This window comes from Eurosta solidaginis, chromosome 5, assembly GCF_040869045.1.
Source record: "Eurosta solidaginis isolate ZX-2024a chromosome 5, ASM4086904v1, whole genome shotgun sequence".
Lineage (NCBI taxonomy): Eukaryota > Metazoa > Arthropoda > Insecta > Diptera > Tephritidae > Eurosta > Eurosta solidaginis.
The window spans coordinates 203,653,067-203,669,043 of NC_090323.1; the positions used below are offsets into that span (position 1 = coordinate 203,653,067).

General features: G+C 34.4%; 1 protein-coding gene across 3 annotated transcripts in view; it reads right to left on the minus strand.

Moving 5' to 3' along the window:
• The window catches only part of prc (pericardin), a 32,151-nt gene extending 24,764 nt beyond the window's left edge, over positions 1–7,387 (minus strand). For 2 of the 3 annotated variants that reach the window (XM_067787576.1, XM_067787573.1), the window contains exons 1-2: positions 7,249–7,387; positions 6,733–6,887 (exon numbers count right to left, since the gene is read on the minus strand). In XM_067787576.1, coding sequence (XP_067643677.1) covers positions 6,733–6,801 — 69 coding nt within the window. In that variant the 5' untranslated portion in view covers positions 6,802–6,887; positions 7,249–7,387. Of the gene's footprint in view, positions 1–6,732; positions 6,888–7,233 lie in introns of all 3 variants that reach the window. The other variant, XM_067787575.1, reaches the window with a different exon arrangement.
• Positions 7,388–15,977: the final 8,590 nt, after the last annotated feature.

Sequence of the window (15,977 nt, forward strand, 5' to 3'; positions counted from 1 at the left end):
AATGACAGTTTATATGAAGTATATAATATATATACCACCGATCTCTATGATTTTTTCAGACAACAATATATGCTATATACGTAAGCATTTTGTGAAATTTGAAGCTTCTAGCTGTTAAAACGGGGCAGAAATTGCGCAAAGTTTCTTATCTGAACAATCGGTTGTATGAGATATATACTATGTATACCACCGATTTCAATGATGTTTTCAGACATCAATATATGCTATACACGTAAGCATTTGGTGAAATTTGAAGGTTCTAGCTGTTAAAATGGGGCCGAAATCGTAAAAAAAATATATATATACTATATATATATTCTATATATACCATCATATATATATTATATATATCACCGATCTCTATGATTTTTTGAAACAACAATACATACTATACACGTAAGCAATCGGTGAAATTTGAAGCTTATAGCTGTTAAAATGGGGTAGAAATTGCGAAAAGTTTCCTTTGTGAACAATCGGTTGTATGATATATATACTATATATACAACCGATCTCTATGATTTTTTCAGACAACAATATATGCTATATACGTAAGCAATCGGTGAAATTTGAAGCTTACAGCTGTTAAAATGGGGTAGAAATTGCGAAAAGTTTCTTATCTGAACAATCGGTTGTATGAGATATATACTATATATACAACCGATCTCTATGATTTTTTCAGACAACAATATATGCTATATACGTAAGCAATCGGTGAAATTTGAAGCTTATAGCTGTTAAAATGGGGTAGAAATTGCGAAAAGTTTCTTATCTGAACAATCGGTTGTATGAGATATATACTATATATACAACCGATCTCTATGATTTTTTCATACAACAATATATGCTATATACGTAAGTATTCGGTGAAATTTGAAGCTTCTAGCTGTTAAAAAGGGGCTAAAATTTGCGAAAATATATATATATACTATATATATATACTATATATACCACCATATATATACTATATATACCACCGATCTTTATGATTTTTTCAGACAACAATATATGCTATATACGTAAGCATTCGTTGAAATTTGAAGCCTCTAGCTCTTAAAATAGGGCAGTAATTACGAAAAGTTCTTTATCTGAACAATCGGTTGTGGGGAATATATACTATATATACGACCGATCTCATCAATTTTTTCAGGCAACAATATGTGGAATATACGAAAGTATATGGTGAAGTTTGAAGCTTCAATCTATTAAATTGGGTAAGATATTACAAAAATCCTCTTTTTCTGAAAAATCGGTTGTATGGAGGATATGTGCTATAGTGTTCCGATCCGGTCGGTTCCGACAAATGTCTAATCGGACACCTAAATACACCCGCTCACCAAATTTTATCAAGATATCTCAAAAATTGAGGGACTAGTTTGCATACAAACAGACAGACGGACAGACGGACAGACGGACATGGCTAAATCAACTCAGCTCTTCAACCTGATTATTTCGGTATACTTAATGGTGGGTCTATCTATCTTCCTTTAAGGACTTACAATTTTCGGTTTCGTGACGAAATTAATATACCATTTCATTTTCATGAAAGGTATAAAAAGACGGGACCAGGACCATTTAAATTTTGTATCATACTTTGCGCTAAAATATCTATGTATGTATCTGTAATGGTTATGTAGTTAGGTGCCATAAATGTATTGGCAATTTTGTGATTCTTAAAACTTAAACAATTTTTTTCCACATTTATATTTCTTGTTCAACTCACTTATCAAATTTCGTCACTTTATGTTCTTTAAATTATCGCATTTTTCCATTTTTTGAAATCTTCGATATCGAAAAAGGTTGTCGTTGGATTTCACCTGTCTTGAATACCAATCTATTCTGGGTCAAGATAAGTTAGTCAAGTTATCGTGTTAACGGACGGACGGACATGGTTCAATCAAAATCTTTTTTCAATATAAGGAAGTCCATATCTTTAAGCCATTACGTACTAATGTTATCCACTTAAAGTTATAACACCCTTATGTACAACTGCACGTTGGGATTAAATAGATTTTAAATGTAAAAAAAAACTGTTTTTTTTTTATCGGCCTAGTGATAAATGATTCAAGGTTCGATTCGAGCTCAAGGCCAGAACAATAATTTTTTTCAAATGATAATTATTGTTATTTTTTAATTTTTCTAAATTTGAAAAATTGTATTTTGTTAATGGTTAGCGCAACGTGCCTAAAGCGTACTTATGATGAAGGCTTAGCACCCTTCGAAACGGATCTATCTGCGCAGCTATGGCAGGTTGTCTGAAAAGTTGTCTACTTACTATTCCAAAAACGAAATACGATTTTTCAAAATTTAGAAAAATTAAAAATTAACAATAATTATCATTTGAAAAAAATTATTGTTCTGGCCTTGAGCTCGAATCGAACCTTGAAAAAAACAACAATTCCCTAGCTCATTGAGTGAAATTTTATGCATAGCATAGGCGGAATATATAGCAATGAATCATTCCAAAGGAATTCCTTCGATTCCATGGTATTTTCTAGAGCAGTGTTAAATATATTCAGAAGATCTTATATTGATGATTTTCCTAACATCGCGTTCAATGGTCTTTCGAGGTCGTCCCTTTCCAGACGAGGGAATTTAGTAACTATTTCCATATAAGATAAAAAACGACTTACGGCATGAACCAGCCGACTCCGGCAGACATAGTCCTACCCGATCTTTGGTTTACTTGCCTGTTCTAAAAGAACTTTAAACAGTTTTTGTTGTTCAGTCTTTCTCTCTTCTCTACCGTTGCCTCTTTCACTTTCTCTCCCACCACCACTTCCTCTATATGTGTTTTCATATTCTCTCTTCCTTCTTTTCTCCAACAATCGATCCTAATATTTCTCTTTCCCCTATCAATTTTGAAAGCCCTAACTATGTTTTGGAGGCGGGATTGAAGGGGATATGTAGCGCAAAGCTCTCAAGGGATTGCTAGTGCAAATTATGCCTTATGCAGCCCAATTTTCAATCTCACCTAACCGTGGAGAATACTGTTTCTTCAGAAGGCGAGGCTCCGGCCATCTCAAGTTCCTCATGAAACTAGGTGGTGGAGGTTCAATGTGGTCATATTAAAGCGTTCTCGAATTGGTTGGGCTTGTACCTTAATGGTGCTTGTTACCGGAGCGTACCGTTTCTATACCCGGCAAAGGACTGCCAACATCGACAACACTCGGCAAAACCTTTGGTGGCTAATTTCGAAAACGGTGAAATCACTTTATTTGCTTATTTCTCGACTAACTAGTTATTATATCAAGAAAGCACATTTTTAATTGTCATTCTTTTTAGCTTTTTACCAGAGTAGGATAATTTTGTTAATTTATTCTCGTAAATATTTACCTTAAACCAGCTAAATAAGTATCCGAAAGGAAAACAGGAGTATTTAAACGATTCCAATTTCCAGAACAGGGGCTGGATTTAGTAACTGTGAAATTTCAAATGTACAATTTGGTTTTTTATATGTAGGTATGTGAACTAGCAGCCCCGCAGACGTTGATCTGCCCTTTTAAGTAGTTTTTACCTCTTAGTTTCCGACCACCGTGGTGTCATGGTAGCGTGCTCCGCCTACCACACCGTATGCCCTGGGTTCACACCCCGGGCAAGGCAACATCAAAATTTTAGAAATAAGGTTTTTTAATTAGAAGACAATTTTTCTAAGCGGGGTCGCACCTCGGCAGTGTTTGGCAAGCGCTCCGGGTGTAGTTCTGCCATGAAAAGCTCTCAGTGAAAACTCATATGCCTTGCAGATGCCGTTCAGAGTCGGCATTAAACATATAGGTCCCATCCGCCTTACATTTTTTTTTTTTTATTTACCTCTTAGTCTCCCCTTTTTCCTTATCTTTTTATTCACTCTTCTCTCTGCCTTTCTCTTTTTAGGCATCTCTTTCTGTTTCTTTCCCTAACTTCTTTTCCGCTCTATCTATCCATATCTCTCTATCTTCGTCTAACTCTATTTCCTTCCCCTTCCGCCTTTTCTCTTCTCTCTAGTTCTTCTGCATCCCTTTTTCCCAGCCCCATTTCTACCCCAAGTCCAAGTCAAAGTCCCAGTTCCTGTTCCAGTTACAGTTCCAATCCCAGCTCCCAGTTCCAGTCCAAGTCCCAGTTTCAGTCGATCCCTGCTCCATTTCCCGAAAAAAAGTTTCATAAACACTAATCTAGGCAAAGGGCTACCTATATGCCCAATTTCAGGTAAATCGAACCAAGAACATACTTTTTTCGAAAAGGTTGGTCCCTGGTCCTCTTCCCGGAAAAAAAGTATCGCAAATACTAATTAGTATTATAATCTATGCCAAAGGCTACCGAAGGCAAATCAAACAGTGAGTAGAATTTGTTCGAATAGATCGGTCTCTGGTCCACTCCCCGTAAAGAAACTTTACAGGAACGCTATCCTATCTTTCAAGCAATTTGATTGCAAACGGTGTGCAAATTTGATTGAAATCGGTTAAGTTGCTTAGGAATCCATCGGGTACAAACTAAGGCTCATGTAAAAGGATAGGCCTTAGGAGATTATTGCTCGTGACACAGATTTCACATGTATATTTAACGGCAGGCATTAACCACGGAATTATGATGCAAACTGAATGTAATATTAGATCCGGTTTTTCAGTGTATGTTTAAACTTCAGTTAAACATTGTTCAGTTCAGTTAAAACATTGAAACATTAATCAATAACATAAAATTTTACTGTTCATTTATGTTTAAACGTTCAAAGTGGCAAGGTTTAACTCTAGTCAACTTTAATTGTAGTTTAAGTAAACTTGCATTGAAAAACCAAGCTTTACTTAATCTACCCCCAGGTTGTGAAAACAATTTGCCCATGGTCGAAGACGCAAAAGTGCTAGGATTTACAAAAAATTTTGAACGATTTAAAACGGAGAATCTGAAAATTTCATTCCAAAGCGACGATTTTCGGAGAACGCCTGAGATTCTGAATCCGTTAAGACAACTTTAGTGTTCGAAATTTTTGTTAATCTAGGTGCGCCGAGGTATATATGGCGCACCACCTAATATTTTGGTATTAATATTTCAATACAGGAAATTTAAGTTTGTTAAGCTTATAAATTCCGTTATAAGTTATGATTATTGTTTTTATACTCAGCTGAGAAGAGCTCACAGAGTATATTAATTATGTTCGCATGACGGTACCCCGTAACGGCATAAATTAATCGAGACAGAAATTCATTTAGCCATGTCCGTCCGTCCGGAAACATGATAACTTGAGTAAATTTTGAGATATCTTAATGAAATTTGGAATGTAAGTTCCTGGGCACTGATCTAAAATTGTCATTTAAAATGAACGAAATTGGATTATATCCACGCCAACTTTTTCGATATCGAAAATTTCGAAAAACCGAAAAAGTGCGATAATTCATTACTAAAGACGGTTAAAGCGATTAAACTTGGTAGGTGGGTTGACCTTATGACGCAGAATAGAAAATTAGTAAAATTTTGGACAATAGGCGTGGCACCACCCACTTTTAAAAGAATGTAATTTAAAAGTTGCAAGCGGTAATTTGGCAGTCGTTGAAGATATTATGATGAAATTTGGCAGTAAAGTTACTCCTATTACTATATGTGTTCTAAATAAAAATTAACAAAATCGGATGATAAACACACCCACTTTAAAAAAAAATTTTAAAGTCAAATTTTAACAAAAAATTTAATATATTTACAGTATATAAGTAAATTATGTCAACATTCAACTCCAGTAATGATATGGTGCAACAAAATACAAAAGTGAAAGAAAATTTCAAAATGGACGTGGCTCCGCCCTTTTTCATTTAATTTGTCTAGAATACTTAAATGCCATAAGTCGAAAAAAATTTACCAAACCTTTTGGAATTTGGTAAGGGCATAGCTGCTATGACGATAACTGTTTTCTGTGAAAATGGGCGAAATCGGTTGAAGCCACTCCCAGTTTTTATACACAGTCGACAGTCTGTCCTTCCGCTCGGCCGTTAACACGATAACTTGTGCAAAAATCGATATATCTTTACTAAACTCAGTTCACGTACTTATCCGAACTCACTTTATCTTGGTATTAAAAATGGGCGAAATCTGACTATGATGACCACGCCCACTTTCAATTTCGAAAAATGCAAAAAATACCATAATTCTATACCAAATGCAAAAAAAGAGATGAAAAATGGTGATTGGATTGGTTTTTTGACGCAAAATATAACTTTAGAAAAAACTGTAAAATGTGTATGACCATATTATATATTTTGGCGAAATCTCGAAAACGCGTTCACATATACAACTAAGGGCCACTCCCTTTTAAAATACTCACTAACACCTTTCATTTGATACCAATATCGTACAAACACATTCTAGAGTCACGCCTGGTCCTCCTTTATGGCGATATCTCGAAAAGGCGTGCAACAATAGAACTGATGCCCACTCGCTTTTAAAATACTCTTTAATACCTGTCATTAGAAAACCATGTCATACAAACACATTCCAGGGTTACCCTAGGTTAATTTTCCTCATGGCGATTTTCCCTTATTTGACAAAGGATGAAGAAAAACGTCACCCTTGGTCTACAATTTGGTCGTTATTTTCTAAACGCATGTGATAATTAAAAAACACTTATAAATGATCTACGAAACCCTGCGAAACCAACGCAATTAAGCTCTCAGCTGAGTATCTAATGTTCGGTTACACACGAACTTAGCCTTCCTTACTTGTTGTTGTTCACTTCATACTTTTCAGAATTTTTAGGATTTTTTCCACACTTACTATAGTTGCTCCGTTTGTAGCTGCAATCAACAGCGCGATGCCGACGAAAGCCCAACGAACGGGCAACATAATTATCCTTTACTCACGCACACAGTTGCAAATTTCTAAAATTTTTTGTATTCACTTCACATAGGAATCATGCAGAGATCAATAAGCTAAAATAGATATTTTTAAAAAAATGTATATTGCTTTTGTGCAAATCAGTGGATAATCATAAAATTTTTAAAAATATAATCAAATTTTATATTTATTTTGTTTAATGCACTTTCACTAATTAAGGATATATGGATGCGTGATATAATTATATATGATCAGTATATTTTCGTTTTATGATTTTTTTAGAAAAACTTGCTTTTAAAATTTACACATTCAACAAAAATATTTTTTTTAGTATATGCATTACTATTTTATTTTATTTTATTTTATTTTGTTTTTTCATCAACACTATCAAGTGAGCATCCTTTACATTATTCACATGTATCAAATAATAAAAATGTTTACTTATGTATTTATTACATTTTCCTTTTCGAGGAGTAATTCCGATTTAAGGGCTTCCGATCACGACAACCGCTGAATTGCGAATAACAGCAATGCGAACCGATGGCCACACAATTGAAGAGCTCCAATTGAAAGTACGAGTAAAGTAAATGCACTAATAAAATTGTCAATGGCTCTGTGTAGTAATAACAACAACAACCAATTAAAAATGGTAAAAAAATTTAAACAACAATCAAGAAAACTTTATAGATTTACATCAATTTCAATACGCAAAGGCACGCACTCAAATTAGTAAACTGTAGGGATACCCACCAAAAAATTTTCTACATATATATAAAGAGATGCGGAAAAGGAAAATATCAATCATAATTTCATCACGTGGTCAGCTCCCATCAGCAATGTTGGATACAATTAAATTGTTGTATGTGCTCAAAAGGATTTGAGAATGGTTAGGATTCAAAAAATTTTTTAGAAAAATGGGCAGTACCACGCCCTAAATTAAGAAAAAGGTAATTCTATACGACAGCATGACATTGCTAATACGCGCCCAAAAATATCGAGAGAGGTGTCAAAAGGCGAGTATTGACAACAATAATCTCTTTCAAAAGATGTTAACGGAACCCCGAAAAATGACCCCGGCGTGCTCCGAAACCGGGGGCGGGGTCCATAGTATTTTTTCGGCGCGCTTTTAAAAAATTACCCTAGGTGGGTCCAACACCGGTTTCGAGACCCTAACTATATCCGCGCAAAACACCTATGTACACAATTTTTTTTTGTGGGTACGATGAAATCATCAAAATTACAACAACCACATAAAAATTTTCAATTTCTTTTACAAATATCTCTTGAAAGACCCAAAGTGATTGACCTCCACTTTCGGATTCGCGATCCTGGATCCAAAACGAATCTTTTGATACCTCTCTGCATATTTTTGGACGTGTATTAAGAGTGTCGTGATTTCGTATAGAATTACCAAGAAACATTTTGATTCGCTTTATCTCTGCCATTATTTGAAGCAAGTACTTAATATTTAGTATATAGGTTTCATAGAAATGGAAGTGGGGATGTAAAGGGCGTAAAGAGGGGAAGGAATACTCTCTTATTAAATGTAGGTAAACTTATTTTCGGGCAGGACAAAGTCTGTCATTCTAAAATCAAGTACCACCCGACTCAATTTCAACTTTCGTGTTCTTACTTTTTGGTCCTTAAAAACGAACAATGATTCTTGATTGCATACCACCCGTTCGTTAAACAACTCGGTACAATTCGCATGTTAGTGGCCTAGCGGCTATGACAGTGGCGGATCCAGGATTCTGGGAAGGGCGGGTATGATTTTTTTTTTTTTTAATTTCGAGGATATCCTTTATTCACAATTCTCCTAAATTTTACGTTTTAACAAAGGCCAGGGGTGCAGTTGGAAAATCAAGAGCTAGAAAAACAGTAATACACTGGCTCGTGCTTTCATTTTATCTTTGAGATGATTGTTGAAGCGTAAATTTTCCAAGTACGACATTGAAATCAAAAAACTCAAAGAGTTGAGGATTACTATAGAATTACGTTTCTCATAATTTTCTATCAATTTTGCAAAGTTTTGGCCAGTTATTTCTCAAAAAGAATTCGATGAAGGTAAATGCACAGAACTCAACAACTTTTAAAAAGAATTATTAGATTGTTCCGAGAGTGATTTCGTCTCTGAAGTCAAAATGTGGAGGCAAAGAATCAAAATTTTCAGGACCGTGTAATTTTTGCTTTTTTTAGGTAATATATGTGAACGCATTCAAAACTGAAAATACGTTATTGCGAGCTTTGGGGCAGTATTACCAGTAATTACAACAACTCCTGAACTTTCATTTTCAACCTTAAGAAGAATCAAGAATTATTTCAGAAATACGATGGGACAAGAGCGTCTCAACGGTCTAGCTTCTATGAGTTCCATACCGGATTGATTTGACTGAAGACAAAATCCTGAAAGAATTTTTCCAAAAGCCTCGAGCATTTAAAACCATTAAGTATGAAATAAATGGCTTTTGAAACACAATTTAAATTGTTTTAAACTCATACTTCCAAAAATTTGGAAACATGAATTAAAATAACCGATATAATTTTCTTAACAATTTTTTTTAATTCTGGAATTGAACTGTGCGTACCCGAAAACCCCACTCGTTGATCTGCCCCTGGGCTATGATGTTGAGATGGGTTCAAACCTCCTCAAACTTTGAAATTTTTTAAAACTTCTTTCTTTTTATATTTTATTTTATTTTTTCAGCGCGACGTGCATAGAAACGGAACACTTGTTCATGAATTATCACAATCCGTTCTTATAAAAACAAAATTGGTACAAAAATTTTTCGCTCACTTAATTTTTTCGTTCTTATACAGGTAATTCTCAACCACTTTATGAAATCTTTTAAATACAAATGAGGTTAATATTTATATATTCAATTTCTCAATCTAGGAAATACATCAAACATATGATTTTTTTATTGTTTTTTAATAATAATGATTTTTTATTATTCAAAATATTTATGAGTTTTCCTCGCTCAAATAAAGAACGTAGGGTTTTTGAATTGAAAACCAAAAATCTGAATAAATCAAGCTTTCATGCTAGAAATGAGCACACACGAGGTCCAGACTGTGGATTTGAAATATATATTCGCAATAAAAGACCATGGTTCAAGGCTTACGAAAAACGTTCTTAGCAGACTTTCATCAACGGATGTTCCTGATTTTTGACTTGTTTCGTTCGATTTAGAACAATTTTTTCTCTTCTTTGAAAATGGGTTAAAAAAAAATGTATGTTTACGAATTCAAAAAAAGTTCCTATTTTAGCTGTTTCGAATTTTTTTCCCAGACAATTTTTCATGAAAGGCTTGCTCTAAGTTGCTCCAACTCGTTTTATTTTTTTTTGTAAGCTGGTTCAATTCGTGCGAGATCAAAGGGGCGCCCAACGTTGGTGATACTAAAATAGATTTCAAAACAGATATGAGAAGAGTTTCAGTAGAAAACATTTTCAATTTTAACAATTTCTTCGCATAGTGTGGATACTGTTGCGGAGATTTCGTGTTAGTTTATATATATATGGGGATGGCAGATGGATATTTTTCGAAGCATTTTTTATACTGTAGGTCCCACTTAATAAAATTAACTTTTTAACTCAAATTTAACCTGACATGAGAGGTTAAATTCATACATTTCTGACACACTTTTTAAACTCTGAGCTAAAAAAAATAGCTAGCCGCTCTGCAAGTGAGAGAGAGGACTTTACTTTTCAATTGCCTACCTAGTCCAAAGTAGCATTTATTGGCAAGATTGATTTTTCGCTGGATTTCAGTGCTGATGTTGTTGCTAGGGTTGATGCTGGTTCCCAAATAAACGAAGTCTTTTACTATTTCGAAATTATGGCTGCCAACAGTAGCGTGGTTGCCAGGGCGCGTATGCGCTGACTCATTGCTCGATGACAGCAGGTACTTCGTTTTGTCCTCATTCACCATCAAACCCATCTTTACTGCTTCTTTTTCCAGTTTGGAGTAAGCAGAACTAACAGCGCGGGTGTTTAGGCCGATGATATCAACATCATCAGTATATGCCAGTAATTGCACGCTTTTATAGAATATTGTTCCAGTGCGGCTAAGTTCTGCAGCTAGTATAATTTTCTCCAGCATCAAATTAAAGAAGTCGCATGATAGGGGGTCACCCTGTCTGAAACCTCGTTTAGTTGCGAACGGCTCCGAGAGGTCCTTCCCAATTCTGACTGAGCTGATGGTGTTGCTCAACGTCAATTTGCACAGCCGTATAAATTTTGCGGGTAAACCAAATTCGAAGGCGGCTTTAAAGTCGACGAAGATGTGATGTGTGCCGATTTTCTTTTCACCGGTTTTTTCCAAGATTTGGCGCATTGTGAAAATCTGGTCGATGGTAGATTTACCAAGTCTAAAGCCGCACTGATAAGGTACAATCAGCCGGTTCACGGTGGGCTTCAATCTTTCGCACAATACACTTTGAAGAACCTTATATGCGATATTAAGAAGGCTGATTCCACGATAGTTGGTGCATTTTGCAGTATCCCCCTTCTTGTGGACTGGGCAAAGAACACTTAGATTCCAATCGTCGGGCGCCGTCTGTCGCTGTATTTTTTGGTAAAATTTTCGGGCGTTATTCCTGGTGGCTAGCAGCTCAAGCTTCTCGCACTCACGCTTTTCTGCTTCTGCTTTTTTCTTCCTGAAAAGGCGTATCGCTTCCCTTTTCAACTCACGATGGCGTTTACACACTCCTCTTGTTGCGCTCGCTTTTAACGTAGCCCTGTAGGCAGCGTCTTTTCTTTCGGTTGCAACGCGGCATTCTTCATCGTACCGGTAACCAATTTTTTTCTCGGCGGCAGTACGAAGCGCTTCTCACATTAGCTCACCGCTAAACGGATGTTTAGCGGCTACCCAGAGGATACTTGACCGCAAGCGACCGGCAGTAGTGAGCTGCTTGAACCGCATGCAAAAGAATCGCTCTGGCCATTCCCAGGTGAATGGCGGTCAGAAGCTTTCCCCATTTTCTTGTACTTCTACACACGGCTCCACCCTCCATATGCATATAACTACTTACGCTATTATTAATTGGGTATTGTACATATAAATACACTGTACATATATGTATGTATATGTTAATGGATTCGCATTGCGTATTTATGTAGGACTATGACAAATTTCATGTATTCATATTGTATTGGCGCCGGTTGCCTGCTCCCAAGAGCATAATCAAGCATATGGCTGCCCTGTCTGTATGTGTGTGTGTGTATGTACAATAATTGATATGTAGGTATTGCTGTTGTTGCCGACAAAAATAAAAAAAAAATTCTCAAACACCCTATCAACATTGCTGATCGCGCCAATCGATCAATTTATTTTAAGCTGTTCCAGTTCAGCTTTGAAACACAGCTCATCGTTCTTTAGATTGGAGCATACATAACATAAGATAATACATTCATCCAAACATCCATATGTCATCTAATTTGATTGTCTCCGGGCGAAAACTACATCAACGCTTTCATCTCATATTTAATATTTCAATGTCTCTTCATTTAGTTAAACCATACTTGGAATGACTTTTAATTATTAAGTGCATATATGTGTGTATGTGTGTATGTGTTTGTATCGCAACATATTGCGTCAAGTGGTCTGGGAGTTTGATTTTAACTCTACAACATCAATGAGTCAAGTTGTCATAGGCTTTTGACCTATTTTGAGAATGTATAGACTTACGTACACATACATACACATATACAAATTAATAACACGCCTTTCAGTGTCGGTTCCGTCTTCGGCCTTAGTATTTTCTTTACTCCTTTTCTTTTTTCCTTTTCTTTCCTTACCTTGAGGCCGCAGGAGTTCGTGTCTTTTACTTTCTCCTCTTCTATTTCTTCTTTTACACATTTACTTCTTCACCTTTGTCGTTTTACTTACTCCTTGATACACATATCACTTGCATTATGTATACCCCCATATAAGAAGTAAAACTACGCTTACGGTGACTCTTACATTCTGGATTCCCCCATGCCTTGAGCAAAGACATTTACGCATAAGAAACAAAATTTGGTCACCCTAATGTTAGCTCATTTATATTTCTTAAATTGCAAGTGCATTTCAATGCAGATTTTTCTTTCCACTTGACGTTTATTTTCAGCCTACTATTTAGTTCGAATGCTGGAGTAATGTCTCCATATTCTCCATATTTCTTGATCCATTAAAGGCGTTTGCGATCGATTGATCAGAGTAAGATCGTTGCGATAACTTAGCAAATATACACACATGCATACTAGATAAATAAGCATTATGCATGGCCTGGGTTGAATGTCTATTGGAAAGATGAGAAAATATGGCAGTGTTGTTTGTATACATGAATATGGACTTACATCCGTCGATATATAGACGGGAAAAGTAATATTTAAGCTTAAAAGTGATAAACATATGCCGGCATGAATTTTGCTTTATTTGCGAGTGCACTTTTCTCTTAAGTCATTTCAATTACATACTTACATACAATATATATTGATTACTGTTTTTTTTTTATAAATGCTCGAATGTTTGCAGTAACGTTGTCATATGTCATCTTTTCTTACGTTATGGAGGAGTCCTGAGTGTAACCATAAGATGTAAGTGTCAGTGTAGCCCTTGTTAGAGATATGCTATATGGCGATGTATGCAGAATCTAAATGAGGTCGTGTATGTAATATTCGTGTATAAACTCTCTGGAGTACTAGAGAATGTAGCATAATGTAGGAGCAAGGTACGTGGTAGAGTCAATATGAGTGAAATCACACAGCAACTCAGGCAAACATGACACCTACTTATAAATTATAGCATATACATTCTTGTGCATGCAAGTGCTCGAGCAAAAGCATACACCGCTGGTTTGTTGGAAATAAAGAGCCAGAGCAAAGATGAGGAAATGCGTGATTTTTTTACTGATACAAAAAGTGTTTACAAGGAAAAAGCACGTGGCTAGATATTCAGGCTAACGTTGAAATTTGTTGGTTGTTTTTGTACATAATTTGGCTAGATTTACATGAATTAGTAAAGTGCAACCAAAGAAAAAAATAAAGTAAATATAATGAAATAAAATAAAATTTAAAGAAACAAACCAATAAAATAAAATAATAAATACATAAAATAATAAATAAACAAACCAAAACAAAATAAAACAAAATAAAAAATTTATAAATAAAATAAAATAAAGTGAAAGAAAAAGAAAATAACATATTAACAAAACAAAATAAAATAAAACAAAATAATGTTTTCATACATTTAAAAAAAAGCAATACGGGCAATCCCCGATTAAATCATACAAACAGACAAAATTGGTTAATTCGTTGTAGTTCTATAAATAGAACAAAAACAACAACAATACCAAAGTTTCTTTGAAAACCGCCGTACCAAGCATATATTTAACACATAATTGCATACGAAGTATGCAATATGTAAACGATAAAAATATGCAAAAAGAAGGCAATTGGGAACAACTTTACAACAACTAAGGCATGACGTAGCTGAATGCGTTTGTAACCATTTCAACTATCGTAGGAGTGCGGGTTCGACTCCCACTCCCGGGAGAAAAGGCTTTCAAGGGATTTACAAGGTATAATCGAAACAGCTGTCGCCTTGTCCGTCCTGATGTCACGTTGTTTAAATTTTTCCCAAATTATTAAATAAATTATAAAACAAAATAAAATTAAAAATTAATAAAATAAAATAACGTAAAATAAAATAAAATAAAATAATATATAAAACAAAATAAAATTATATTAAATAAAGTTAAAGGAACAAAAATAAAATAAAACAATTAAAGGTGTCTAAGTTCGGGTGTAACCGAACATTATATACTCAGCGCGAGCTTCAATTGTACATTTCATTTCATATAAATTACTTTTCTACATAACACGTGGCACCGCCCGTTTAAAAAAAGATGTCTCCCCATTTCCTCTTACAATAAAACTTGATAAGTGAAATATCATTGATTCAAAACTATTTTTTTTAAGTTATAACTTCTTATTCTAGTCTACCGCCCTTTTAAACTGGTGTTATATCTAAGTTGCCGTGGTCTTTAACCGATAAAATAAAAAAAAAAATAAAAACCGATCCCGTCCATTTTTACTAGAAATATTTTCTACTATAAGGAAAATGTGTGTACACAATTTCATTACGATATGTTAATTCTTCTTCGAGTTATGGCTCCCGAAACATAGAAAATTGCTTAGTCATAAAATGGGCGGTGCCTAACCCATTTTCAAAAATGTTAGTGTTTTCCAATTTAATGTTATAATTCAATTTAGAAAGTAAAATTCTGTTGATATAAAGCTCTTTTTCGTTAAGATATAGCTTATTATTTTCGTCCACGATCCTTTTAAAAATCTTTTATATAAAAGTGGGCGCGGTCCTTAACCGATTTCGTTAATTTTTCTTCAAAGCATTCCTTATAGTAAAGGCAACCACTCTGCCGAATTGTGTTACGACAGGTTTAACGATTTTTGATTTAGGATTAATAATATTTGTAAAATTGATTTTATCACAAGTGAGCGGAGCCACGCCCATTTTAAATTTTGTTTTAAAATTTTATCAAGAGACTCAATATCAGTCCAAACGTCAAATTTCCATATTCTAGGTGTATTATTTACTAAATAATCAGGTTTTTTGTGTTTTCCAAAATGTTATATATATAAAAAGTGGGCGTGGTTATCATACGATTTCGCTCATTTTCAATACCAATCTATTCGGGGCCCAGATAAGCTAGTGTACCAAATTTGGTGAAGACGGACGGACGGACGGACGGACATGGCTCAAACAAATTTTTTTTCTCTGTGTGCAAAGCACGCTGAGTATAAAAAATAGAATAAAATTAAATTAAATTAAATAAAATAAAATAAAATAAAATAAAAAAAAATAAAATGAAATAAAATTAAATTAAAAAAGATTAAATTAAATTAAATTGACAAACAAAATTGAAATGAATTAAAAAAAAATATAATAAATTAAAACAAAATAAAATAACTTTAAATGAAATCAAATTAATTTTGTTATAGAACATTTTTGGACTTATCATTGAAAAATTATCAATATGTTATCGATTTGTTATCGAATTTTTGCCAATATATTTTCAGGATATAATCGAAAATGTATCGATTACTTACCGAAAAGCTATCGATATATTGTAAAAGGTATAAAAATTTGCTTTAGGAAACTTATAGATTTGTTATGGGAGTGTTA